This window comes from Rattus norvegicus, chromosome X (assembly GCF_021556685.1).
Source record: "Rattus norvegicus strain SHRSP/BbbUtx chromosome X, alternate assembly SHRSP_T2T, whole genome shotgun sequence".
Classification (NCBI taxonomy): domain Eukaryota; kingdom Metazoa; phylum Chordata; class Mammalia; order Rodentia; family Muridae; genus Rattus; species Rattus norvegicus.
Genome location: NC_141554.1, coordinates 79,291,201 through 79,319,176, shown reverse-complemented (window position 1 = coordinate 79,319,176; position 27,976 = coordinate 79,291,201). Strand labels below are relative to the sequence as shown.

The window sequence follows — 27,976 nt, the reverse complement described above, 5'->3', positions numbered from 1 at the left end:
TCAGTGACCTTTCATTCTTTGACTGAAGGGATCCAAGAAAAGTAATTAAGGCAGCCATCTAGGAATTCAGATCTACTGATGTTGACAGCCTGTTTTTGCTGGGAATTAGCATTTGACTCATGGTAAAGAAAATGATGAAAATCAAAGAATATGGCTTTAAATCTTACAAACTTAAGATACTCTTTAGTGGGGATTTGTATATGTAGAGTTCTGTACTGAACTAAAACTAGTTTCAGGAAGGTTGCTTCTGGGGAGGGAAGCCAGGAGACAGCTAAGATGGTACCTTAGCTGATGGTATCATTCACTAGATACCCCTTTTGAGAACATATAAACCTGTATCCCATGGTGTACTGGCTGGTTTTGTGTGTCAACTTGACACAAGCTGGAGTTATCACAGAGAAAGGAGCCCCAGTTGAGGAAATGCCTCCATGAGACCCAGCTGTAAGGCATTTTTCTCAATTAGTGATCGAGGAGGGCCCAATGGTGGGTGGTGCTGTCCCTGGGCTGGTGGTCTTGTGTTCTATAAGAAAGCAAGCAGAGCAAGCCAGGGGAAGCAAGCCAGTAACAAACATCCCCCTCCATGGCTTCTGCATCAGCTCCTGCTTCCTGCTCTCCTTGAGTTCCAGTCATGACTTCCTTTGCTTTGAACAGCATGGAAGTAAGCTGAATAAACCCTTTCCTCCCCAACTTGCTTCTTGGTCATGTTTGTGGAGGAATAGAAACCCTAAGATACATGGGTTATGAAAAAAGCAGGAAACAATGAGCACTGGGGGTGGGCATCTGGATGGATCAGGATATGTTTGGGGCTAGGTCAAATAGTCTTGTAAAATTCTTGCCATTCTACACACACACACACACACACACACACACACACACACACACACGTGCGCTCATTCCTCATTTATAACATGGGGATAAGGTAGACATACATATTCAAGGTGATTTTATAAGCCTATAACATTTAACATTAGTAATCCTATATTAAATCTGGAAGCACGTCCTTGTCAGCCTGGGCTACATAGTAACTCCAGAAAAAATGGAGGGGAAAATGGAATCAAGGGTTTCCGCCATAAAAACCCCCGCAACAACCTATCCAATGTAGGGCAGCCAAGAACTGAAACAGAGGCACTAAGGATTCCAGCAGATGTCTAAAACCTATCTGATATGTTCACATAATGTTCATACACTTAGTGGGTGTTGGAATGAATCAGTAGCATAAAAAACTGGGGAAATTGTTTTACTTTTCTGCTTTTTAAACAGGTCTCACTCAGTAGCCTTGGTCAGTATTGAATTATGTGTTAGGATCAAAGTGCACCATGCCCAGCAAAAAAAAAAAAAGCTATGAAGGAAATTAAAATGGCAAAAATATAGCATACGACACACATAAATAAGTGCAATAATAACTTAAACATTAGGGCTCGAGACAGGGTCTCATCCAGACCAGACTGAGCAAACTAATTATGTAGCCAAAATTATGTGACAAAACAATCCTGAGGATGAATTGTATATGGATCAGAGGCTGCTGATCTCATTCTTCAGGATATGAAACTGACACACATTTGAAACCCAGTACCTAGGAACCATGAAGTGGCAATCAAGAGAAAAACAATGGTCCCATGAGAATACGAATGGAAGGAATGAGCTGGCCCTTAATTTGCTTTTGCTTGTTTATAGGCCTTGACTTTTCAAATTATGACCCAACTATTAAGACATCATAAAGCAATAGAGTAGGCATTCAATAAGGAGCAGGCACTTTTATCTAATCTCACCCCACCACTACCACTGCAGCCCCAATCCTTCCATTCAAAATGTAGGTGCTCTTCTGTTCGCACCATTCCTAACCAAGTATGACAGGAAAAACTTCAGTTTCAGTGGGCATCTTTATTGTTCAATAGATCAACTCCAAACCTACAGCTGGAATCTCACCGTTATTTCCATGCTGTCATGAACAGTGACAAAGCTAACCAGAGGCTACATACAGCGAAGAGAGCTAAGCTTTTACAGCTCACTTCCTTTCACAGGCAGAGTATAAATAGATGCCCTCTACAATGCACAATGGTTTTAGTCACTAAGGAATTTAAATGGGATCTTGAACGTAGTAGATGAATCCCGATGCAGTAAAGACGAGCTGAGATGCTGTGCAGCTGCTTAGGGTTCCTGGTGCTGCGTCTTGGCCACTAGCTGCACTAACACCAAATGGAGATGCGGAAAACACTAGGTCGACTTAGGGGCTGTGCACAGGAACCAAAGGCAGGAAAATACTAAACATTGCTGAGAGCATCCACCCCAGGAAGGACTTTACCTGTTTGAGAAAGCACACACAGAAACAGCATTATTATAAGTCCCACTAAAGGTACATCTATCTGCCAGCTCTTCATTAGGTTATAGGGCAGAAGTTAAAAACTTCTGCATTCTGGGTCCCAGGTCAACTAGACCGTGCTCCTACCTTCCCTCCCACCAAGTAGAAGCAGGAACTTTATTTGTGCTACCTCGTTCATGTGAATGCTAGTGACAGCACTGCCCCAAGCTCTACTCTGCCCCACTTCTCAGAATGCAGTCCTCACCCTACTTCAAATAAGCCAAAACCTGGAGAATAACCTCACCTTCCAGGAGCTCTAGACTGGCGCCGCCCCCAGTGCTCACATGGCTGACTTTATCCTCTGTGTTCCATTTGGCACAGCAAGTGGCGGTGTCTCCGCCTCCTGTTGAATGAAGAACAGAGGCGAAATGTTCTTGGCACCAAAACTAACAGTGTGGTTCCCAACCCAAAATGCAGTTAATGAACCACTCCCCTCCCACCAAGAGAATCCCCTATGAATGACACCTCTATGGGCTAGCAGAACCAAGAGACCCGGAAAATGCCTTCCCCTGAACATAACTCTGCCACATGTCAATGGGAGTTTAGTACAGGACCCCTTACCTATGATAGTGATGCAGCCCCTAGACGTGGCTTTCACCACCTCATCCATGAGGGACTTGGTTCCCCTGGCAAAGGCTTCCCATTCAAATACCCCAACAGGACCGTTCCAAACAATCTGCTTAGCTCGAGCCACAGCCTCAGCATATTTCTTACTGCTCTCAGTACCACAGTCCAAGCCCTGGAGGGTAGAATTAAGAAGATAAATGTCAAGAAAAAGTTACTGGGAACAATTATCACCTCCACCGAGACCATAATGCAAGGCCAAACATCCATAAATAATGATGCACACCCTTAATCCCAGCATGTGAGAGGCAGAGGCAAGCACATCTGAGATCAAAGCCAAACTGGTCTGTAGAGTGAGTTCCAAGACAGCCAAGGCTACAGAGAAACCCTGCCTTGGAAAACAAAGTTCTTAGTAGAATCAAAATGTACCCTTTAAGGCCCTTTAGCCTATATGTATGTGGCCTTTGACATAAACATTCAGTGGTAATCAAGTAAGGGAAAAATCTCATGTTGCTTAACAAAGACATTCTCAATGGCACTGTGACAACCAAGAGCCACATCAGTGGTTCTCAAGCCACAGTGATTCTGCCTATCAAAAAGTATGTGCCAATGTCTGAGGACATTTTTGACTGTCAATTTGTCACAACCTGGGGTATACACTAGTGACACACTGTAACTAGTGGCACTTTACATGTCACAGCTAGAACTCCTTGGGATTCCAGTAGAGACTGAGAAACACTGAACCAGATCAGTTGTGTTCAACCCTCCATGTATCAGATCTCCAGGAAGCCATGCTCAGTGTGTTGGATCCCACTCCCATCACCTTTTTTTTTGGAGACAGGATTGTATTGTATACTTTTGACTGGCCTGAAATCTGCTATATACAAAGCTAGCCTTAAATTCAGACCTGCTTGCCTTTGTCCCCAAATACAGGAATGGTATTGAGTGGCATCATGCCTGGTCTGTATGATTTATTTTTATTTCCATGCATGTGTGTATGGTGACCCACAGAAGCCAGCAAGAGCATTGGATCCCCTGGAACTGGAGTTAAAGTAGTTGTGAGTCACCCAATGTGGATTCTAGGAACCTAACTCTCCCCCTAACCGCTAAGCAATCTCTCCAAACCCCAGACCCCAAATCTGCCTATTAAAAACAATTTCCCAAAATGATGATTGAGGAACACACTGAGATCACCATGATATGACTTTATATAGTTATCAAACTAAAGGTCTAATGGCACACCAGTAGTTAATAAGTAATTACTAAGTAGAGGCAGGGTATTAAGTTTAAGGTCCACCTAGGCTATACAAATCTAGACCCCTATGAAGATGAAAATGAAAAGGTATTTGGTACCAGACTATAGTCAATTTTAAACCTTTCATATACATATATTTTTCATACATTCCTTACAATTAAGCCTATTTTCATTACCTTTTTTGGTTTTTTTTCTTTTTTCTTTTTTTTTTTTGGTTCTTTTTTTTTGGAGCTGGAGACCGAACCCAGGGCCTTGCGCTTCCTAGGTAAGCGCTCTACCACTGAGCTAAATCCCCAGCCCTGTTTTTTTTTCTTTTAAACAGAGTTCCTATCTTGTTCCCCTGGCTGTCCTGTAGACCAGGCTGGCCTCCAACTCAGAAATCCTCCTGCCTCTGCCTCCCAAGTGTTGTGATAAAAGGCAAGTACCACCACTGCCTAGCCACTTTGATTATGTTTTGAGGAAGTTTTTAACTTTTATCTCTTATGATTATTGTTATTGTGGGAACATGTACATATCATGTAGAAGTCAGAATGACTTTTGGAAAAGCTTCCTCCTTCCAGTGCAGGTCCCACATATATAGCTCAGGTCCGGCAAGTCATCTCACCGATCTGTTTACAATGGCTTGTGGCCATTAGCACTGTGATCCAGAACAGTTCAAACCATGAAAGTACACAGTACTATCTCCAGCACACAGTGCTAAATGTGCACTGAAAAAGAATCAAGTGGGTTTGCCCTCTCATTGAGGAAAACAGCAGCCATCTGCTAGCACTGCTTTTACCCTTTGCCCTTGGGTGCCCATTGTTCTTGGACAGTTCCCATGGAGACTAAGTAACATGCATGTTAGAGGGGAGAGCTCAGTGGTAGCTCACTTCATAACATCTGAGGCCCACAGATGGATCTCCAATGCCACAAAAAAAAAAATCTGTTAAGATGAATGAATGATACCAAAAATTTCTGATCCCTTACATAAGCAAACACCAGCTAACTCACCATCCAGCCAGCAGGTATACCAGAGGCCACAGTAGCTTGGCCAGTCTTTGCATTCTCATCAAATTTGTCAGCAGTGACAAAGTCAACAGGCAAGGTAATCTTCACACCATTTTTCTCAGCTTTGGCCATGAGATCTTTGACAATCTTGGCTCCCTCTTCATCATACAGAGATGTGCCAATCTACACGAGAGGCAAGGAGATGAAGCGCTTATACAGGAACACAACTGACTCATAAAACTGAGAGGAACATAACACACTATAAAGCTGTGATTCTCCACCTTCCTAATGTTGAGACCCTTAAATATTGTCTTTGCTACTTTATAATTGTAATTCTGCTGCTGTCGTGAATTGTAATGTAAATATGTGATGTGCAGATAATCTGATCTGCAGTCCCTGTGAAAGGGTCTTTTTTTTTTTAACCCACCCAGGACTCACAACCTATAGGTTGAGAACCATAGCTATAAATTCAGGGACAAAAGCAACTTCAGACAGAAGGAGAAGGAAAATCTTCTTAGGATTCACATTACGTTTACAAAACGGCTCATTAGCAAACCATTTCACAGCCACTTGCCATTGGCTCCCTACCTCCATGTTGTTGAGCACCTTAAGGAAGGTAAAAGCCATTCCCCCACCGATGATCATCTCATTGACTTTGTCTAGCATATTATTGATCAGCTGGATCTTGTCTGCAACTTTAGCTCTAGAAGAGAAAGCAAGAATCAGCAACGCAAGCACAATCGAGTGGACTGCTAGCACGCAAAGCCACAGCAGGATAGCAACAAAAGCAGTGCCTAAATGTGCCATGTTTCTCTAACCCTCTGTACTTGGATCCTAAACGTGCCATGTTCCTCTAACCCTCTATACTTGGATCCATGTATAAAGCCCTGGGTTATCCTCAGCACCATAAACAGAAAAGCAAAACTTCCCTATCTAAACAACCATGCTCCAATCCAAAATTCACAAAGCCCAGGTTGCCAGATTAGTAACTGAGGGTATGAATGAAAATAGTCTCTGTAGACTCCTATTTGCACGCTTAGTCCACAGTAGAACTGTCTGGAAAGGATGAGGTGTGGCCTTGTTGGGAGGAATGTCACTTGGCTTTAAGGTTTCCAAATCCTATACTAGGCTATGTGTTTCTCTGCCTACTGCCTATAGATCAGGGTTCATACTATCCTTCAAAATCTTTCAATAGATCCCCTGTGGTAAGACTGCTGTTTCATTCAGGCTTATTCTGAAATCTGAATACCACCAGCAGGGGGCATTCACTCCCGTATTCCAGATTCCCATATTCAGAACAAAGCCAGATAGCTCAAATGTTAATGTGAAGAAGCCAAAGACCAAAGTCTAATGCTTTTAACTCATTTTAAAAGGTTCAATGTTTCCAGGATTTTAAAACACAAAACCCTATACCCATCTTGTTTTCTCTAAGGAACCTGAAACATAGCTCATGAAGTCTAGAGAGCAACTATGTTATGTGAAACTGAAACAATTCTAGAGCATTTCATCAGGAAATGCTGAGTATACTTTAGTCATGGAGGGTGGGGTGAACAGTCCAAGGGTCATGGACCTCTAATACCTAACAGCTATGCTAAGTAAAATGAAGCTTTCTCATCCAAGCAGGTCAAGTTCCTTGTTCCTCTACCAGATGATCAGTCCTGCATCGCTGACTTTAGTAAACAGTCCCTTTTTAAAATTGCCCTCCATTACCCAATGTTATAGCCACTACCAGGCTAATATTATTTAAAGTATGATCCAAAAGTTTTCTTCATACCCTCCCAAGATAGCCAGGAAGGGTCGCTCTGGACTCTCCAAAGCCTTGGCAAAGTAGTTCAGCTCCTTCTTCATCAAAAATCCACCAGCCTTCTGTGGCAGATTCACACCCACCATGGAACTAGGGAAAAACAGGAAAAAAAATGTATTCAAAATCCAGCCAAATAATACCATTTCCCCACCCAGAATGCTTTCATCACTTCTAAGATACTAAGAGACTACGGTTTCATTCTTAAATTGCAATAAAGCCACTTATATCTTAGGTAACTTTCCTGACTAATAATTTACAATCAAGGATAAAAAAAAACAATGGAATGAGGTAGAGTTTAAGATACCCAGGTAAAGGGTTGGAAAGATGGCTCAGCAGTTAGGATCATTTGCTGTTCTTGCAGAGGACCTGGATCAGAACGCAGTACCCAAAACAAAGTGCAGCTCAAAAACTCTACAACCCCCAGGCAAAAAAAAGCCCTCTTCTGGCCTCTGAGGGCACTGCATGAACACAGTGCAGAGAGAGACAAAGGCAAAACACAATAGTAGGAATAGTTTTTAGGGGCTGGAGAGTTGGCTCAGTGGTTAAGAGCACTGACTGCTCTTCCAGAGGTCCTGAGTTCAATTCCCAGCAACCACATGGTGGCTCACAACCATCTGTAATGGGATCTGATGCCCTCTTCTGGTGTGTCTGAAGACAGCTACAGTGTACCCACATACATAAAATAAAGAAATAATTCTTTGAAAAAGTCTTTAATAGGTCAAAGATTAAATCAGTATATAATCAACATACATGTTTTCAAAGGTAAAAAAATTCTACACAAGGAATCCAAAGTTAGAGAAACCTATTCCTGAAGTTATATAAGCTAATAATTATCACTCAAATTTTATCTCTATTTCTATTTGAATCAGGACATTTAAAGGGCCATATAGCTCTACGTAGAGATAGAAGTTAAATATATATCTCCTGGTTTTTTTTTTTATTGTTAACTTAAGACAACCTAGAGTTCCCTGGAAGAGGGACCTTCCTGCTCAAAATTAGCCTGTGGACATGTTTGTGAGGCATTGTTCTGATTGCTAAATGATGTAGGAGGGTCCAGACCAAGACGGATGGTACCATCCCTAGGCTGTTCATCCTGGACTATATAAGAAAACTGGCTGGCACTGGTGGCATGGTAGTCGATGCTTTTAATCCGAGTTCAAGGCCAGCTTGGGTCTACATAGTCAGTTCCAAGGTAACTAGGGCTAGAACATGAGACTGCCTCAAGAAATGAAAAGGTAGCCAAATATGAGCCACTGAATAAGCCAGTAAGCAAAGCCTGAATTCTGTTCTTGGTTTCTTTCAAAGATGGATTATGATCTAAAGGCTTACGCCAAGTAAACCTTTCTTCCCATAATTTGCTTTTGAGTGTCTAAATCACAACAGACACAATAGAAGATGGTAATCTCTAAAAACAGCCCAGAATTTGAATGGCTCGGGTGCCCAATATCATTCAACTCTGCATAGTACTGACAAGGTTCTTTTCGGTACCTGTGGGCTCTGTGTGCAGTCCCAAAAGCATCATTGACATAGACATCTCCAAGTTTGGACAGGGAGGCTCGGAAAGCATCAATTTTAGCTGGCTCAGCTTTAACCTGCAGAGAAAAATTTAAAAAGGAAAATCCTATGTAGAAAATGTTGATGACTCCAAAAAACTTCAAAAGCATTTCAGGCCACCAACAATCCTCTTGAACACTTTTAAGACCCTGAGTTAGTAGGACAACAAGTTTTACAGCTGGCAACATGGTCAGTCCTTTGATTTTTTTTTTTTAAAGATTTTACTTATTATTATATGAGTACCCTGTAGCTATCTTCAGACACACCAGAAGAGGGCATCAGATCCCACTACAGATGGTTGTGAACCACCATGTGGTGGCTGGGATTTGAACTCAGGACCTTTGGAAGAGCCACTAGTGCTCTTAACCGCTGAGCCATCTCTCCAGCCCCCTATGATTATTTATCCCCTGAAAACTATGCACATGTGTACATAACATATGCACACACACTAAATACATAACAAAATTTTCAAAACAAAAATGTTTGAGGGAAAAATAAGACAAATTGAAAGCTTTTGATGAAAAAGATGCCATAGAAACAATCAGGACAATCCTCATTTTTGACCTGTCAATGGGTACAAGGAAGGTAATATTAATTCTAATAATGTAGACACACTGAATAGCACTCAATTGAGGGTGGACAGATGGCCCCGTGGTTAAGAGCACTTGCTGCTTCTCCAGAGCTCCACATGAGCTCACAATTGCCTGTATCTCCAGTGTCCCAACACCCGCCTGTGGCCCTCTTCATGCATGTGTAGACACATATGCTCATACATATACATAACGAAAATAAAATAAACTTTTTAAATTGAATTGTCCTCGTATTTGTGTCCAGTTTGAACTTTTAGGCATTCTAAGCCATTAGACTCTGAATAGCGACTGACTCAACTCAGACACAAGTATAGTCAGTTCATTGATTCCTGAATAAACTGATCATTCTGCATCAACTTTCCAGCTGCTCCTGCCATTTCTAAGCACAACAGTTTTTGAGTCTTGAGTTTCAGTTTAAAAGGGCACCAAATTTTAGGTCAGCATTTAACTAGCAGTACTGTAGCAAGCACGCCAAAGCAGGATAGGGCCAAGCTCAGGGCCAGTGCTGCTAAGAAAAGAAACTGCTTGAATGCAAGCACTCAAGATGCCTTAAGAAATGTCAGAGGTCAAAGGGGAACTGATGCCTCAAAGCCACTTGTTCTCATACCAAAAGAGAAAATACTAGGAAGGGCCACTAAGTGTCCCTTCTAACCAAAGGGTAGATCCAACATCATGCTCAAAAAGGTGCTTTTAACAGTTTTAGTAGTTGAATTCTGCTGTCAGGCCTAGTAACCAGTGCGGTGGATTATCTACAACAGCCTTTCTCGGATAATGGCAGGGGAGTAGATCCAAACTGTATACAGATGACTACATGGCCCAAGGTCTACAACATTTACCATGTGGATCTTTGTAGGAAAAGCTTATGGATCTAATGGGCTTCATAAACTATAAGCCCAGCAACAGTGACTTCAGCAAAATGACTGCCTTTCTGAAGCCCCTTTCTTTAGCAAATGAGGATGCCACCTGTGCCTACTTATGTTAGAGACTCAATGAAAACACTGTACTTCATTTTAAAATGCCTTCAGCCAGGTGTGGGAGGAGATCACTAACCCTAGCACTAGGAATATGGAAATGAGCAGGAGTTCAAGGTCATCCTAGGCTATATCAGTTCACCACAGGACCTACATAGAGACCTTATCTCAAACCACACCTAGCCAGGTCAAAACAGAAATGCCTTAAGGTCATCTCACTGTTACCATTACATTCACTCGATATTTGTATTATCCAATCGAATTCATGTGGTTTTCTCAAAGGCATTTCAACTGTGAACAGAGAGCTTCTGCACTGGTCACATGCCAATACTTGACCAGACCAGATTATGCCGTTCGTATACTCTGGTAATCCTGAATAGCTCATGCTGTGCTTTTATACAATTGTACCCAGCGCATTGTTCACTGCCACTGAGCCACATCAGAATCCCCCATCTATTCTTTCCTCAGGGCCTCATGCAAATTGAGGCCCTAAGGCCCAATAATATCAAAACCACAGGTCCTACCTTGTTCCCAGAAGCATCTTTTCCCTTCCCTTCTTCCTCTACATGAAAGCGGAGGTTCTCCAGGAGGATGACAGTCCCAGCCGCTGGGTTGGCACAGGCATTCTCTACTTCTGAGCCCACACAATCCTTCAAGAACAGAACATCCCTGGGGGAGGGGAGCAAGAGATGAAGAGGCTAGAGTCGCCTGAAAGCTGAGAACCAGTGGCAGCCTGGTGAGCATCTCACCTCCCAGCTCGCCAGTACCCCAGCCCTGGACTCACTTGCCCAGCAGAGATTTGAGTTCTGCAGCAACTGGCTCTAAGGAGTACTTGTCGGGCATGGGCACACCATCAGGACGGCCCAGGTGGCTCATAAGCACAACCGACTTGGCTCCATTGTCCAAGCAGAATTTGATGCTTGGGACAGCAGCCTTGATCCTATAAGCAAGGAAAGACAGAAGACAAAACAAGTTATTCCTAGGAATTGGCAGAAACTATTTTAACTCATAACTTCATAAAATAAAGCCCCCTTTCTTCTCCCAAGTTTCCTCTAGTCACACACTTGCAGAATTCTTATGAATTCACACAAGCCTGCCACCTGGACTTACATAGTCTCACTGTGGATCTGATCTTCATGCAGAAAAGAACTTAGCAAGCCAGAAGCTGCTGTCTCTAGCAGCACCTGTATGGATTAGCTGATTTAGGAGCTGGGGATGCACCTCAGTTAGAAAAGCACTTCCCTGGCATGCACAAAGCCCTGGGACCATCAGCAGTACCACAAACTGCACACAGTGATGCACATCTGTGATCCCAGCACTTGGGAGGTAGAGGAAAGAAAGGCTCAGAAGTTCAAGATCATCCGCAGTAAGTAACCGCAACTTTGAGGCCAGCCTGGGATACATAAGGCCATGTCTGTAAACGAATAACCTCGGCTTTTAAAGTGTCCCCTCAGTTCTGGTAACAGCTGTCCACTGTTTCTATACTCTGTATAAGTGAGGTAATCAGGATAACACCTGCTCCCTAATTCTAAAATGAGTAGTTGCTAGGTAGAGGGTACCTTTGAGACCAGAGCCACTTATTCAGACCCAAAGGAAATGAAATTAACATACAAAAAGATACCTGTAGCCTAAAGTTTATTATAGCATTGTTCACAATGGCTAAAACAAGATTCCACCTCACTGCCAATCAGCAGATGAATGGAGAAAACAAGGTCCCATTCAGTCATAAAAAAAAAAAAAAAAAAAAACAGGGTTGGGGATTTAGCTCAGTGGTAGAGCGCTTGCCTAGGAAGCGCAAGGCCCTGGGTTCGGTCCCAAGCTCCGGAAAAAAAGAACCAAAAATAAATAAATAATAAAAACACACACACACACACACGTTTATAAATAAATATTTTTTAAGACTTATTCATTTATTATATATAAGTACATTGTAGCTATCTTCAGATACACCAGAAGAGGGCATCAGATCTCTTTACAGATGGTTGTGAGCCACCATGTGGTTTCTAGGAATTGAACTCAGGACCTCTGGAAGAGTAGTCGGGTGCTCTTAACCCTGAGCCATCTCTCCAGCCCCCCCCCCACACACACACATGTTTAAAATGTAATTGAAAATGAAGAGCTGGGCTATGTAGAATACGCCTTTAACCCAGCACTTGGAAGGCCAAAGCAAGAGGATCCCTAGCTCAAGCCCAGCATAAATGCAAACAATAAAATAGTCTTTCTTTTCTCAAACGCAACAGGACTATTAACCTATCTGGGCTATTTAGAACAAACCCTGGTAAAACTATATGTAACCTTAAAAATTACTAATATTAAGTTATCTTACATAGCTTGTTTTGTAAGAAAAGAGAATTCGCACTTAACTTCAATGTTCTTTTTTAAAAAGTAGTAACTCCAAGTCCCTTAAAAATTTTAAAACAAGGATTCTCTCAGGATGTTTTTGCTGGTAGTAAGTGAAGGGTTATTTCTGGAGGCTGGGGTGAGGTCTGGAATTTTCTGTCTAGTTTTGTTTTTGTTTCTTTAATTCTTCAAAGATTTCATACAATGTATGTTGACCCTATTCGCCCCTTACTTGCTTTGGTTCATTGAGACACGTTTCTGTATATAGCCTAGCATGGCCTGAAACTGGCTTTGTAAAAACTGGGGCTGTTTTCTACTTCAACTCATGGTCCTCGTCAATCCAGATTCCCAGGCGCTAAGATACACCATTCTAACAATCTAGGTTTCGGGGGTCGTTTGTTTGTTTTGCTTTGTTTTGAGAAGGCGCTAAGATACACCATTCTAACAATCTAGGTTTCCGGGGGTCGTTTGTTTGTTTTGCTTTGTTTTGAGACAGAGTCTCTCTATAGACCTGGCTATCCTAGGGCTCTTTGTGTTAAGTTGTCTTTAGTCTCAAGATATGTCTGCCTCTGCCTCCCAAGGGCTGGACTACCTATACGTCACCACACCCTGCTTAGGATCGTTTGTTATACTATGTTTTTGTAAATTTAGAATATTAATTCCCACACTGGTAAGCAAGGTTAGTAAATCAAAACCATGGCTTCAATTGCTATACTGGCAGTGTGAAAAGAAAGGAATCTGTACTCCATATACTCAACTTAAACCTAAGCTGGGTTTAAAAGGAATCTTACCTTTGGTTATTCGTTATCTGGTTGTTCTTCATAGGAACATTGAAGTCCACCCTAGAAAAGAAAAAGGCTTCAGTTTCCTAGCCATGATCATCGATGCAGTTAAAATAAAAGATAGAGGGTTAGCAAGATGGCTTAGGGTACAGGCACTTATTGCTAAGTTTGACACCCTGAGTTCTATCCCCAATACCCATGGGAAGAAAGCAAGTTACCATCTGAGCTCCACAAGTGCCCGAGCTTAATTCTCTGTTCAGCATGATGGTACTTGTACCAGTCTGAGGGGGTGACGGAGGCTAATAAGTAACACCACACCTGGATCCCAATTATTTTGCTACTGCTTCTGGCTCCCTGTGAAAACATCCCCCAAAGAAAGGAAATCCGAAGCACACCAAGAGAATCCTTTCTAGAGAATGCCTGACACATTAATAATAGGAAAAACCTAGGCTCCAGTACCCAATTTACACAATGCTCTTCAATATAAAATAAGATAACTGACTTTCAAAAATCCTGAGGGAAAAAAAGAGATGGGCCTCAGCCCATTGACAAACAGGCAAGTAGGAGGCATGATCCAAATGCAAGCTAATACATTGAAGCTGTCCCTTTTGACCCAACAGATAACTGCTTTTTTTTGTGGTGGTACTAGGGATTGAACCTGGGGACCTTAGCAGACACCCCCAGCCCTGTTTTACCATTAGAAACCAATTCTGAACACTTTCCGCACAGTGGCTGATTTTAACGTCTCAGTTCTGTCTGCCATGATTGAGACACACTCATTCTGCCATGTAGCTGGCTTTCATTCATCTCCTGAATGAATACTGAGATCAGTGTATACCAAGGCATCCACCCTAAGACAATTTTAAATGAACTTTTCTTAAATCTGTGAAATGATTATAGTGTCTGCCTCATAGTTGAAAATGTCAAAAGGCTTAGAAGTGGCACACAGTACCACAGGTATTAGTTATTATATGCCATTGATTCCCTAAACTAGAACTGCTATTTGAAAAGAACCGTAGTATAAGCACTACTTTTGGTAGCACTCACTGAGGGACTGCAATAAGGGGTCAAGACTGCTACTGTCCTTCATTGTAGAACTGTTTCCCTCTGCCTTTTTCACTGGTCTTTCCTGTCTGCAGCAGTGACCACAAATCCTGCAGCTCACTGGCTGAACACTAATCTACCTCACCAAGGAGCTTGAAGGACAGACTTCCTGATTCAGACTTAAGAATGCCTTTAAAATTAAAAGGCAATGTGCCTCTAGTTGGTTTCAGGCACTTAAGGCATCCTCTTTAAATATCCTAAGCAGGCCCCTGCTAGCCTTGAAGTGCAGCCCAAAGCAGATCAAATATCCTACTACCATGACTAAGTTCCCCTCTTGCAGCCTCTCAGTAAAGCTAATGGACGAAAGGGTTAACTTAAGGGCACAGGGTGAGTAGTGCCGCTCCCTGCACCCAGAACAGGAAGGAATGCCTTTGGGCTAAAATATCCAACCATCTGTGGCTTCTGTCCAAGCTGTGATGGCATCGGCTTACTGATGAAACTGGATTAGTTCTCACTGACTCTTGATTACCTTTGACCTTCACACTCCTACACTTACAACTTGGCCTTTAGCTTCTCTTCTGAAGACTCCAAAGCAGGAACAGCATTACCTGTACATGTCTTGTTCACGTGTGTGTGGGTGTGTGTGTATGTGTGTGTGTGTGTATACACATACATACATGCTGAGTATATATACATCCTTATACATAAATGCTGGGGAAAACTGACTTTCTGTACAGTCTTTGCAATCTTCTACAACTTTGTAATTACTACAAAATAAAACTTTTTCAAAGTGGAGAGGTCGTGGCTAAAACATATATCACACACCTTTAATCCCAGCCCTCAGGAGGCAGAGACAAGTTTGAGTGCAGCCTGGTCTACATACAGAGTTCCAGGACAACCAGGGCTAGAGTGAACCCCTGCCTCAAAAAAACAAAGAAATAAAACAAAAACTTCACAGATAACATTAAATTACAACATCAAGTCTCTGTGGAAATCTCAGGATTCCAGGCCCTTTCCTTCTAAAACCTCAATGGAACCATGCCCGCCATTGACTCGTGGTCTGATTGCTAAATTCCACTGGTGTGAAGATGTCTGCTCTCCATTTTCTTCTCTTCCCACCAGGGCTATTGCTTTGCAAGTCCCAAAAGAAAACCAGTGGGGTTGGAGGAAGAAAGAGGACAAGAAAGAGAAGTACTTTTACCAGCAAGCAAAGGATGACTAGGAGCCTATGGGTGAGAAGAAAGGAAATGACATGACAGAATCAGCAGGAAATGTACTCACATGGCCTTGTAAAATCAACTAGGGGGAGGCGGAACCTGTTGGGGTTTCTGGCTACTGTTAAAGTTTCTCCAAAAGGAACTGGGGTGTGACTCAGTGGTAGAGTGCTCAAGCACAAAGTAGCTAGTGTTTGACTCCCTAGAACAAAAACTAATAAAAGTTACCAACACTAGTGAGAAGAGTGCCCTTCTACAGGACAGAAAGGAGGCAAGTGAAACAACCACCTCTCAGGAGGCCCCATTTCTGAAGGAAGCACTGCCAGCAACTACCACAAAAGACACTGAAACAAAACGGTATTGAGTTCACCCAGGCATGGCTGCCTAGACTCCTCTGAGAATTAAGCCTACAAGGCAACTCCCTATTCAAGATGCATTAATCTGGAAACAAAGCAACTTCATCACTGTGGCCTAAATACCAACAAGTACAATGTATCCATATTACAAAGGACTGCAAACTCCACCTACCTATCTCAACATGGCCCTGGCTCATCATGTTCAAGTAGCTAAAGAGACCGAAATTCTAGTCCTGGCTCTGCTACAAACTTTCTAGAGTTCAATAACCTTCAACATGCCCTTTTCCGTCAGTAAAACTAGACTAGCCAATCATTTCAAGACTCAAGGTTAACCTAGGAAAAGTGATTTGGGGCAAAAAAGAAAAACTGTTTCCTCCTGTCTCACCCCCCCCAACCAGAGCTAATTCCTTTAAGACAGTTTCCCTGTGTTAGATAGCATAAATCCCGGAACTGCAATTACAGAAAGGCGACCAGCACAATGTCCTACTGTCTTTCAGCAGCTGCATGCATCTGGCAAGGTCAGTCTCAAGCCAGTAATGATATAGTTTAAACCTTTTAAGCTAATTACAAGCCTACATCTACCTGTCTTGGTTTTCACAGGATCAATCTTTTCTCCTTAGAACAGAATGAAAAGCTAGGTAGAACCTCCCCTTTATCTATGATTAGGGTGGCTGGGATTTCTAACTCCATCCTGATTACAAGGGCCTATCCCATTTGGGGCAACACTGTTTTGCATGATAACACACTGGGTTGTTTCTGATTATCAGCACAGTAAGAGAAAATCACCTATCAAGTAATATGTGGCTTTACAATTCTCTAACTCTGGTGCAGAAGCAGGAGAAACTGTTGTGTTAGTATCTAAAGGATGCCCTCACTTGAACTGGCCCAAATTGTCAAAGGGAATAGGATTACACCGTTCACGTACTACCAATCAATCAACCGCTTCCAAAGGTCAGGCAGGCACAGTAGTCAGTCACTGCGACTATCTACGGCCCTTAGAAATTACCATCCTTCGGTCCTATACTTGTCACATGAACAGCCAGGCCCTCCAGTTATGTATCTAATCATCCGTCACTCCTGGCAAAAAATATAGATTATGAAAGGCAGAAATGTAGAAGATGCATGCACGCCAGTGATTCTGTCAGGTAAGGGAGAAGCCAACTTAATCAATGACCAGGGAATCCACATGTGCCGACTAAGAGGGCGCCACGTGCGTGGGAGCCTTCCTCACTTCTGACATCCTGCTTCTCTAGCCACCTCTGAGGGTGAGGTTACAGGCCTCCAACTCCCGGCGGCCACACCCTGCATGTGTCACAATCCTGATGCAAACCCCAAGGCCAGGAGTCCAACGGCAAGGTAGGGCAGCAGAAGCCTGTTACATAAGCTATACCGAGCTTCATCCAGTGGGCCTCACCCTCCCACCCACAATTCTTTGGGGAATGGGACCTCCACTCCAGAGCATTTTGACCAACATCTTTTGGGAAAGAAATCATTTTACCAGGACGAATGAAACGTGGGCGGTTTCGAGTTCGTCACGAATGGTCCAAGGATCTTGGGGGAAGGGAAATTAGCCAAATGACCTTTCAAGGTCCCTCAACTGGGGCCTAGAGATTTGCAGGATAAGCATTAGGTCCAATCTCACTACAAGAGACGAAACCACACTTCGGAAATGGGAAAAGGATTGAGTCCTAGGGATCTGAGCCCTTTCTCGGTTGGATCCACTCCCTAAAGGACACTATTGGTCACTTTTTATGCTATGAGAAGAGCAGTTAGGAAGCATCAAACTCAGGCAGTCTCCGCCATGAGAAACAGCCCTGACCTCCAAACCCAGGACCCCCGAGAGCCAGTTGAAAAGTAAGCACAACTTAGGGTGAACGGAAAAATGTGCTTGCCAAGGCCAAAGCGACTGTGGCCCCGAGGGCTTGAGGGCAGCAGAACAGAATTACCTCATCACGACCCGCTTCCCCTTCACGTCCAGCTTGTCCAAAGTCAGCTTGTTAGAAAGCGACATTTTGGCAACACCGTGAGGTCGAGAGGCCCGGAGGAGAGGAAGAGGAGAACACTGCAGCAGACGTGCGCTTTTGAAGCGTGCAGAATGCCGGGCCGCGGGAGGACCTAAGGGTGCCTGCCCCGCCCCTAAGCCGGCCCCGGGCCCGCCCCTTCCCAGCCTCTGCTTCCAGAAAGCGAAGCAGCAAAGCTGCTATTGGTCGCTGCCCCAAAGGCCTGCCCGATTCCATTGCTCGGCGGTGCTGTCCATCTGCACGAGACTAGTGGGACGTGCGACTTTCATTTGTCACGTCCAGCACGACGCGAGCTGCAGAAACTTCCTGACTAGGGGAGGAGTAGAAGGTGGCGCGAAGGGGCCCCTAAAGAAAGGAGCCGGTTGGCGCCTACCGGTGGATGTGGAATGTGTGCAAGGCCAGAGGCCATTCCAAGTGCCCGCGCGGCTGCTAAAGCGCATGCTCCGGACTGCCTTGGGAAAAGCGCCGCCCCCACCCGGTAGAATTCCCAGGCGCCTTTTCTAGACCTCTGCAAATGTCATCCCCTTTTGGATTCCTCTGCTTTCTCAGCTCCCAAATGGAAGTCCACTTAAGGCCTTCTTGGTAATCGAAACCTCTCAGAAGTCAAAAAAGGACCTGGTCTTCCCCCCGCCCCTTATAATAAAAAGTACAATATAATTGCTGTGGTTACATTATTCATAATGACGAATACATACAGCATGTGTCATGTTAACTAACAATTAAAATTCCTAAGTACGTTCTGTTATTAAAGTTGAAGTAACTGATAGAGAAAGATTTAGTGTCTTCTCAAGACTGCAGAGCTTGTAAGTGATCATTGCAGTCCTGGGCCACTGGGATTTAGACTGCTCTGTGAGTGTAGCTCAGCCGTAAATTGCAGGCCAGAGGCTGTGGATCCAACCTCCGGCACCGGTTAAATTAACCAAAAACACTTTAAATCTCTCCTGACACTAATTTGGGCTAAGGATGCTGCTCAGTGGTAAAGTGCTTGCCTACACTCTGAGGCAGGACAACTACTTAGGAAATTGAAGGGCACATAAGAAATGTAAGCCCTTCTTCACTGGCCTGTTCTTTCCTTTCCACCTCTACTCACTGGCTGACACCCAGGAGTGAGTGGCCAAACCATCTCTGGAAATTACTAAGTTATGTGAAGTAACTCAGAAAGACAATCCCGTGTGTTTTCTACATATGCAGCTCCTGTATAAGCACATATGTGAAGAGGGTAGAGACAGGGCTACCAAAGGGAAAATAATTTTAAGAGAACAAAGGAAGGGGGAAAAAACTGGGTAACAGGAGGCAGTGGCATGAAAGAGACAAAGAACTGCAGCCTACAGAGGAATGCTGAGAGCCCCCATGGTTATCCAATACCAGTAGCACGCTCTGAAATCAAATACATACAAGGGACTTTACAGAGACTGAGAAGGCTGTCCTTACATATTTAGGTACATACATACACACACACACACACACACACACACACACACACACACACACACACGGAAAAAAAGCCATGAATTTGAGAAAGGAGCTGCACCTTTCCTGCTAACCAATGTCACTGACCCTGCATTTTGTCTTTGTGTTTTGTCAACAAGCTAACTGCTTCACTCTGGTGAAACTCTTTTCCATGGTGGATGGCAAGGTCTCCAGGCTCTAAGGACATTGCATAGGTCGCAGTGCCAGCAATACTGAACCAAATGTCCTGATGCCAGTGACAAATCTGTACACATAAGTACTTTTTAATTTTTAGTTTGTCTTCGAGTGTGTAGTTTTTGCCTGCATGTATGTCTGTGTTTAAGATAAACATTCGTTGTTGCCAATCATTTCCATACTTCCTTTCTTTCAACCTTACTGGAAAACAACCCCTGGAAGGTATTTCAAACAAGTCTCTGGACTTCCTATCATGCAGTAGCTATTTCATTCTGGCTGAGTTATCATTGTAGTGAGTCAAACTGTCCTCAGATAAGGTACAATTATATAGTATTGGATATCAAAGAGGAAACCATGCACACAAAGACAATGATTCTTCCCAGTTATTGAGCACTTACTGTTTGTCCAGCACTGCTGACATGACTCACTACTTTGCCTAAGAACTTTATGAAGTAGGTATTGTATCTTAAACACAAGAACACTGAAGATTATAGAGATTGGGAAGCTTTTTCCACTACTGGCCTAAAATAACAGAGAGAAACAGACAACCAACGATGAGAAGAAGTCTGACAACAGAAAAACCTGAAACATAGAGAAATCTACAATTATACACATGAGGTAGGGTAAATATGGACCAGATCCCTTGGGTGTTATACCAATGTTACAGACATTTTTTTCTCCTAACAGAACTGGACAACCCATTCAATACAGCCAGTCACCTCACCAGGAGCTAGTCCCCACCTTCCTTGCTTACAGAAATCCGATTTAATAGAGTGTTGGGTTAGTGACCAGTGCTCAGCAAAGATAGGCTTATCTCCTAGCACCAAAGGATAAATCACTGTTGACCTAAGCTGAGTCTGGTAATCCCATCCCCCACATACCCCTTTGTTACACATTGGTCTGGGAATGGGCAGTGACCCAACTTAGATCAATGAGATAAAAAGGAAAGTAAGTCTGCAGTTCTGGGAACAATGGAGATTAGTAAGAAAAGCAAGCCCTGCACATACATATATTGACCATTTCTAAGTAACAGAAGATGGGAGGTGGGTAGTACCTACGGAGATCTCTCTCTCTCTCTCTCTCTCTCTCTCTCTCTCTCTCTCTCTCTCTCCCTCCCTCCCTTCCTCCCTCCCTCCTTCCCCTCTGTCCCTCCCTCCCTTTTTTTTCTTCCTCCCTCCCTCCCTGTCTCCCTCCCTTCTCCTCCCTCCCACTTCTTCCTTCTCCCCCTTCCCTCCTCTTCCTCTCCCTCTCTGATCCTTCATTCTGGGGACAGCAGCTGCCATATCTTGGGATCACTCAAATACTTTCATGGGGTGGCCCAGATAGTGAGGAACTCAGAGTACCTTTCAACACCAGCATAGAACTGAGTCTTGCTGCCTGCAGATTTATAAAGGAGCCAGCCATCGAAGTGGACACTCCTGCCCCCAAGTCAAACCTTCAGATATCTGCAGCCAAGACATATAATTGCATATAATTACAATCTCAGGAGGTGCTTCCAACTAAAACCAGCTTAGATGTTGTCCAATCCCTGACTCACAGAAAGTCTGAGGTAATATTTATTGTTTGGAAGTGCTAAACTTTGAGGTACTTTATTATTCAGAAATACACAATTAATACAGAGTCTCCACAATGATTTTGTTCTGTAAGACAAAATCATCATCCGAACATTGAGAATGGTGACCTCAAACTACAGAATAACTGAATCCTTAATGACAGCAGCGGTTTACTGACTTAAGTAATCCCAGCATCACTGTACAACCTTCCTTTCTATCATGTCAAATAAACAAACATCTAATGCGAGTAATAATTTGCAGCTGAAACATCTCACTACAGTACAGGGGAGAATTAAATGGCACTCATATGATCAAGTTTACAGTTTTGTAAATCCTTTTTTTTATGATAAGGTCTCACTATGTGGTCCAGGCCACGTTCAAACTCATGACCCTCTTGTGTTAACCTCTTGAGTGCTGGCATTACAGGTATATACCACCACATCTGACTATACATCGTTTTTTAGATATTTCCATGCCTGCTAATATTGGAGTAGATAGTTAAGACCGATTGTCTCACTGAAAGATAATAGAAAAGCTGGATTCATTGGAGGGACAGGTGCTAGAAGCTATGCCAAGGATTGGACCCAGTGCCTCACACACTCCACAAAAACAATGTATTTAAAACAGGGTCTTGCTGTGTCTGCAGCCATGTGTATGCTCGGGCTACAGATGAGGCTTGCCTCTAGTGTCCTCCGCTGTGGTAAAAAGAAGGTCTGGTTGGACCCCAATGAAACCAACGAAATCGCCAATGCCAACTCCGATCAGCAGATCAGGGAGCTGATCAAAGACGGGCTGATCATCCGGAAGCCTGTGACTGTCCTTTCTCGGGCTCGATGCTAGAAGAACACCTTGGCCCGACGGAAGGGCAGGCATGTGGGCATAGGGAAGAGGAAGGGTACTGCCAACGCTCGGGTGCCTGAGAAGGTGACCTGGATGAGAAGGATGAGGATCCTGCACCGGCTTCTCAGGAGATACCGGGAATCTAAGAAGATTGACCGCCATATGTATCACAGCCTGTACCTGAAGGTCAAAGGGAATGTGTTCAAAAACAAGCGGATTCTCATGGAGCACATTCACAAACTGAAGGCAGACAAGGCCCGCTACTGGCTTCAAGAAGCTACTGGCTGAGGAGGCTGAGGCTCGCAGGTCAAAGACCAAAGAAGCACGAAAGCGCTGGGAGGAGCGCCTCCAAGCCAAGAAGGAGGAGATCATCAAGACTCTGTCCAAGGAGGAAGAGAACAAGAAATGAAGCTTCCCTCATGTCTGTACATAGTGGCCAGGCTGTGGCCTCTCGTGGATCAGTCATTAAAATAAAACAAGCCCTTGTCCTTGTCAAAAAAAATTTTTAAAAATTTAAAAAAAAGCAGGGTCTTATTAAAGCTGTTAAGGCAGAACTTCAACTCACTCTGCAGCCCTGACCAGACAAATTTGTGATTCCCTCTGCCCCATGATCCCAAAAACTGAGATTGCAGGCCTGTGCCCTCAGGTCCAGTTTAGCCCAAAACTTTAAAATGTTGTTTATTGTGCCAGGCACACACCTTTAAGCCCAGCACTCAGGAGGAAGAGGCAGGTGGGTCTCTGCGAGTTTCAAGGCCAGCCTGATCTACAGAGTGAGTTACAAGTCGGCTTTGATTGTTAGAAAAGAGAAACTCTGTCTCAAAGAAACAAACAAAAAAAATGTCTTCTAAAATGTTGAAAAACTACCCAGGGCAATAAGCCAAGACTTAAGAAGAAAAGTAAATCTGAGGAGAGTAAGATAGTTCTACCAATAAAAAGACCAAGTCTAAGGCCTGAATTTGAACACGGGGATCCACATGGTAAGGAAAAAAAAACCTGACTCCCCCAAGTTGCTCCCTGACCTCAAATGCATGCTGTGGTACACATGTATAGACACACACACACACACCACACACACACACACACACACACACACACACACACACACACAAACACACACACACAAAATAATTTTTTTTAAAAAGAAAGTCTGTAGTTTAGATTATTTGCCTACAAGGACACATGACAACTCCAGAAGAGGCAACTGAGACTGAAGATGAATTTAAGCTTCAGTTAGAAGCCTAAGACATCAGACTCCACCAAAGTGTAGTAGTGGTTCGAATAAGCATGGCCCCACAGGCTTATATATTTGGATGTTTAGTCACCAGGGAGTGGAATTCTTTAAGAGGACCCTTCCCCTCCCCTCCCCCTATTTCCTCTGTGTGTGTACACGTGTGTGTGTGTGTGTGTGTGTGTGTGTGTGTGTACACATGTGTGTGTGTGTGTGTGTGTGTGTGTTATGCATGAAAACACTGAGGCAGATGTCAGAGGAAACCTCCAGGAGTCAGTTCTTGCCTTCCAACTTATAGGTCCCAAGAATCAAACCCAAGCCCTTGAGGAATTTTTCCCTAACCGGGTTTAGCAGGACTCTTGCTTGCTTAAACTTGTTTCTTCAGTGAAGGAAAGTAAAGTTGGAGCAAGTTAAACAGTAAACTCTGAGGACCTTGACTGATCTTTTGGTGGAAGGAGCAAATTTGTAAATTGTAATTACCAGACGATTTGATTGGAGGTGAAATTCTCTATTCCAAGATGGTGCTCACATAGATCTTGGAAAGGGGTCTCAGTTTCTTACCAGCATGGCTCTTGCCATAACGTCTAGTGAGTGTCCTCATGACATAAGAGTTGAATACTTCTCAAATGACTGATCCAAGTGGTAGAAGGAGAAAGAAATTACAATAGGTTTTATTACTCATTCTCAAGGGCCATTGAGGGTCATCATTATCTCAGTCAGAGCCTGTCACTGGGAATGAATCACTAAATCCAATCCCCACTGAGGCAGAGGCTTACTGGGATTCATCTTTCTTTCCCTTGTTTTCACTTGGGGTTTCACCTCTTGAAGGTAAAAATTAAAGATCTTTTGACCAGACTCATTTCCTAATCCCCTTTTTGCCAAGAGCTGGGTCTGATGAGATCCCGCAGGCACACATTTCTTGGTCCATAAAGAGACAAGTATAAGGAATATCAAAATTAAGTCTCTATGACCATTGCCTACAGTTTTCTACTAATGTCTCACCTGTGCTGATATTTCTTGGAATTGTAAAATGTCTACTTAGTAACAATTCTGAAAGTTTTACAAGTTCAAACTCCTACTTTCTCTGCAGTAAGTTACCTTTGATGGTTTTGAATATCTAGGTCTATTTTTATATTCAATGATTATTATTAGATTAACTGGTACTTAGCATCTAGCTTCAATTTGAATAGTCAGTGAATTGAAAATGCATTGTTATAATTATTAGGAAACTGATATACGAAATTATGACCTGGGATACTGTAGTGAGCCATATTGGATTTGGGCCTGGCCACTTTGTAACTGTATGGCCACAGTTAAGAAGTCATGGGATTGTTCGACAGAGGCCTCTCCCATGTATTTACGACACAGGAAGAAAAGACCAAGTAGTAAACACCCAGTATCTCCACTGCATGACCTCTGCTGAGCCCCGCTGATGCACTTGGAACCAACACACCTGGACCACACCTGGGTGGTGGTCAATTTACTTCTGCCTTTTGCTTCCTCAGCCTTTATCCTTGAGATTTAGGCTGGTCTTCTCGGATTTCTCCCTAATTAATTCAGGTCTCGTAATCGGTCTTTTGTTACCGAAGTCACGAGCCAGGTAGTCACGAGCCAGGGTTTCCCACTGTGTTTCCCAGATATGTTCTACCTGGAGAACTTGGGTATATAAGTGGTGAATAAAGCTACAGGAGTCTCTCACTCTTCCTCTCTCTCTCTCTCTCTCTCTCTCTCTCTCTCTCTCTCTCTCTCTCTCTCTCTCTCTCTCTCTCTTCCTCTCTTCCTCTCCTGGCTTGACACGATTGTGTGTGTGTGTCTGTGTGTGTTTCTTTCATCCCGCAGGCTTTCGCCCGATTCTCGTACCATGTCGGTGCTGGCGCCAACAGGATACAACTGGCAAAATCCCAAATATAGGAGACCCAACAGGAAAAAAATATCACCTGGTTTTTAAAATTGAAAGGACAGGAAGAGGATGGGAAAAGTACATATTCAAATACATAAAAGAGGGGTTGGGGATTTAGCTCAGTGGTAGAGCGCTTGCCTAGCAAGCTCAAGGCCCTGGGTTCAGTCCCCAGCTCCGAAAAAGAAAAGAAAAATAAATACATAAAGGACATGCCAAAAGAGTATGGTGGGTGTTTCCTGTTATTTCAAACAAGCCAACCATAAATATTTAGATCCACATACACATGTTTATGGAACCCCCTAAAATGTTGAATATTGACTGGATATTTGATGGTCTTCAAATATTTTATTTAAGATTTTGGATATGATAACTATATACTTATATAATGGATTAAAATAATTCTTTTAGAATTACATACAATGTATTTTGACCACTTTTCCCAAATTCCTCCCCACTTTTACACAATTTTGATTTTTTTTGAAGGGTCAGTGTCTCAGACATTCACTAAAATGATTTTGTTTTCTTTTGTTTGTAGTGGTAGGATCAAGGCCAGAGTCTTGAACATCCTTGCCAAATGTTATACCACGAGCCTACATGTACCAGCCTCTGTCCTGCCTCATTCACCTTAACTGTAGGCTCATACACCACCAGATCCACCTCACTGCTGTTTTGTTTGTTGTTGCTAATGATTTCCCTTTTGAGATACACTATGCAGCCTAATCTGCCCTTAAACTCCTGGCAATGCTCTTTCTTTGGCCTTCCAAGTCCTGAGATTACAGGTTTGAGCCAACGCACTAAGCTATTATTGACATTTTGGTTTTTGAGATATGTCCTCCTGGCTAGCCTAGAACCCACAATGCAGAGCAAGCTGGCTTCTAACTCACAGAGATTCACCTGCCTCTGTCTCCTCGGTGCACTGGGTGCTCACTGCACTCCTAATAGAAAATACACGATGTTTGTTGCAGTGTTACTAGTGATAAGTGATCATTTGGTTAAGGCAGTCCCTAAAACTACCATAATTTTTTAGACAAAGTCTTGCTATATAACTTTGACTGGTCTACTACTCACTATGTAGATCATACATGCTGGCCTCAAACATGCAACAATCTTTCTTCCTCAGCTTCCCAAGTGCTAGGGACACAGGTGTATTTTACCATACCAGCTACCCTTATTCTTTTTACCTTACTGTAATCAGTAAGTAATCTGCAGAAAGATGCAGTGAGTTTGTATAAATGTCCTGTCCCTTCTGATAGTTGTAGCTTTTACATGAATCTCTCTCTCTCTCTCTCTCTCTCTCTCTCTCTCTCTCTCTCTCTCTCTGTGTGTGTGTGTGTGTGTGTGTGTGTGTGTGTAGTATGTGAAACAGGCTTTGCAAGCAAGCAAGCAAGCAACACTCAAAGCATGTCTGCCAACTGGATGCAGCCCATGGGTCACAAGGCTGTAATCTTTGCTCTTTATTGCCCATATTAAATACAGTGTCTCAAAATAATCTGTGATGCTGAATGAACATCAAGAGAGTGCTTCGCCTTTCCAGAGGAGGAGTGGGTATTAACTGACCAGTCATTTATGAGCTTCCTGAGTGCCAGGAATTTCCTATTATTCTTGGTAATCTACTGTAAACAGCTGTCTGGTTTGTCTAGGACCAAGGACTCTCCCAGGATACAATATTTGTAGGGCTGAATGAAGTTAGAATAATCTTACTATAATCACAACAGTTAGTCACCTGAACAGTTACATGTTCGTACAGTGAAAGTTCACTGAACTGAATATTTATGATTTATACATTGGTGACCTGAACTGGGCAGAAAAGAGGTCTGGTCGGCACAAACGTAGAACTGATATTTGTAGAATCTAGACTTCTATTAAATGGTCTTAAGGTTACATTATCATTTTCCTCAGCCATACCATAGAGTTAAGCTATGAGGTAATTAAAACTCTCATCCATAGTTTTCATGAGCTGTGATTTAGACATGATTCCTCTGTCCTTCCTTCATACAAGTAATTTTTAACCTTAGAGGCTTGACCTCCATTGAAGTTCATCCTGCTTCTGTGTCTATTATATTTTACTGAAATAAAATATATTGACTGACAGAATTCACATCTCAGTCCTGAACCTCCAATGGTGGTTTGCATGCTAAAGAAGGACACAAAAGAGCTTTCATTCTCCAGACTTTGTGCACTTCCACTGTGCTTTGACTTCTGATCAACATCACCAACCGTTTTCTCAGTAGTCTGCTGTATTTGAATCTTGTGTCCTCCAAAAGTCTCTATGGTAAGGGTCTTACCTGGTGTTGTGCCACTGGGAGTAGGGGAAGCTCTATGAGGTGGGCCCCAGTAGGAGATTTTTCAGGTCATTGGAGGTATATTCAAGCAGATACGGGACTCTAGTTCTTTGTCTTTTTCTGTTTGTCTTCTATCCATGTGGAGGACAAGGATGCGCTGAGGCATTGCCACTGGCGCAACAAAGCCAGTCAACTATGAATGGAATGCCCTTTCTCTTTAGGCGTCTATTTATCTCATGGATTTGTTGTCTTGATGGAAACTCACTAACACACAATACTGATTCAGCTGTCAATACAACCCCAAACATTTAGTGTTTGGTGTGTTTTGTATTATAAACTCAACTGATTTTTATTCACAGAGCTGGGAAAATATATATAATTGTCAAATAATTTTTTTCGTTTACTAAGTAAAATGTCGATACTACATGTTGCTCAGAATAGAGTAATTTTTATTTGTTTGGGTTTTTTTTTGTTTTGTTTTGTTTTGTTGTTTTGGGTTTTTTTTTTTTTTGAGACAGGGTTTCTCTTTGTAACAGTCCTAGCTTGTCCTAGAACTCACTTTGTATTCCAGGCTGGCCTCAAAGTCACAGGGATATACCTACCTGTGCCTCTCAAGAATAAAGGCATGTATCACCACCACCTGGCCAATTCTAATTGCAGAGAACAGTACTTGCTCATATCTCATGGT

At 43.0% G+C, this 27,976-nt stretch overlaps 1 protein-coding gene and 1 pseudogene across 1 annotated transcript; one reads left to right on the top strand and one right to left on the bottom strand.

Annotated features, from left to right (window-relative positions):
- Positions 1 to 1,860: 1,860 nt before the first annotated feature.
- Pgk1 (phosphoglycerate kinase 1) lies at positions 1,861 to 17,835 on the bottom strand. Its single transcript, NM_053291.3, has 11 exons — positions 17,767 to 17,835; positions 13,216 to 13,266; positions 10,869 to 11,024; positions 10,609 to 10,753; positions 8,458 to 8,561; positions 6,940 to 7,059; positions 5,754 to 5,868; positions 5,169 to 5,348; positions 2,921 to 3,098; positions 2,604 to 2,702; positions 1,861 to 2,302 (listed from the first exon to the last, which is right to left on the bottom strand). The coding sequence occupies exons 1-11, from the start codon at positions 17,829 to 17,831 to the stop codon at positions 2,262 to 2,264; spliced, it is 1,254 nt and encodes a 417-aa protein (NP_445743.2). The 5' UTR covers positions 17,832 to 17,835; the 3' UTR covers positions 1,861 to 2,261.
- Positions 17,836 to 21,686: 3,851 nt separating this feature from the next.
- On the top strand, positions 21,687 to 22,338 carry Rpl19-ps17 (ribosomal protein L19, pseudogene 17; annotated as a pseudogene).
- Positions 22,339 to 27,976: the final 5,638 nt, after the last annotated feature.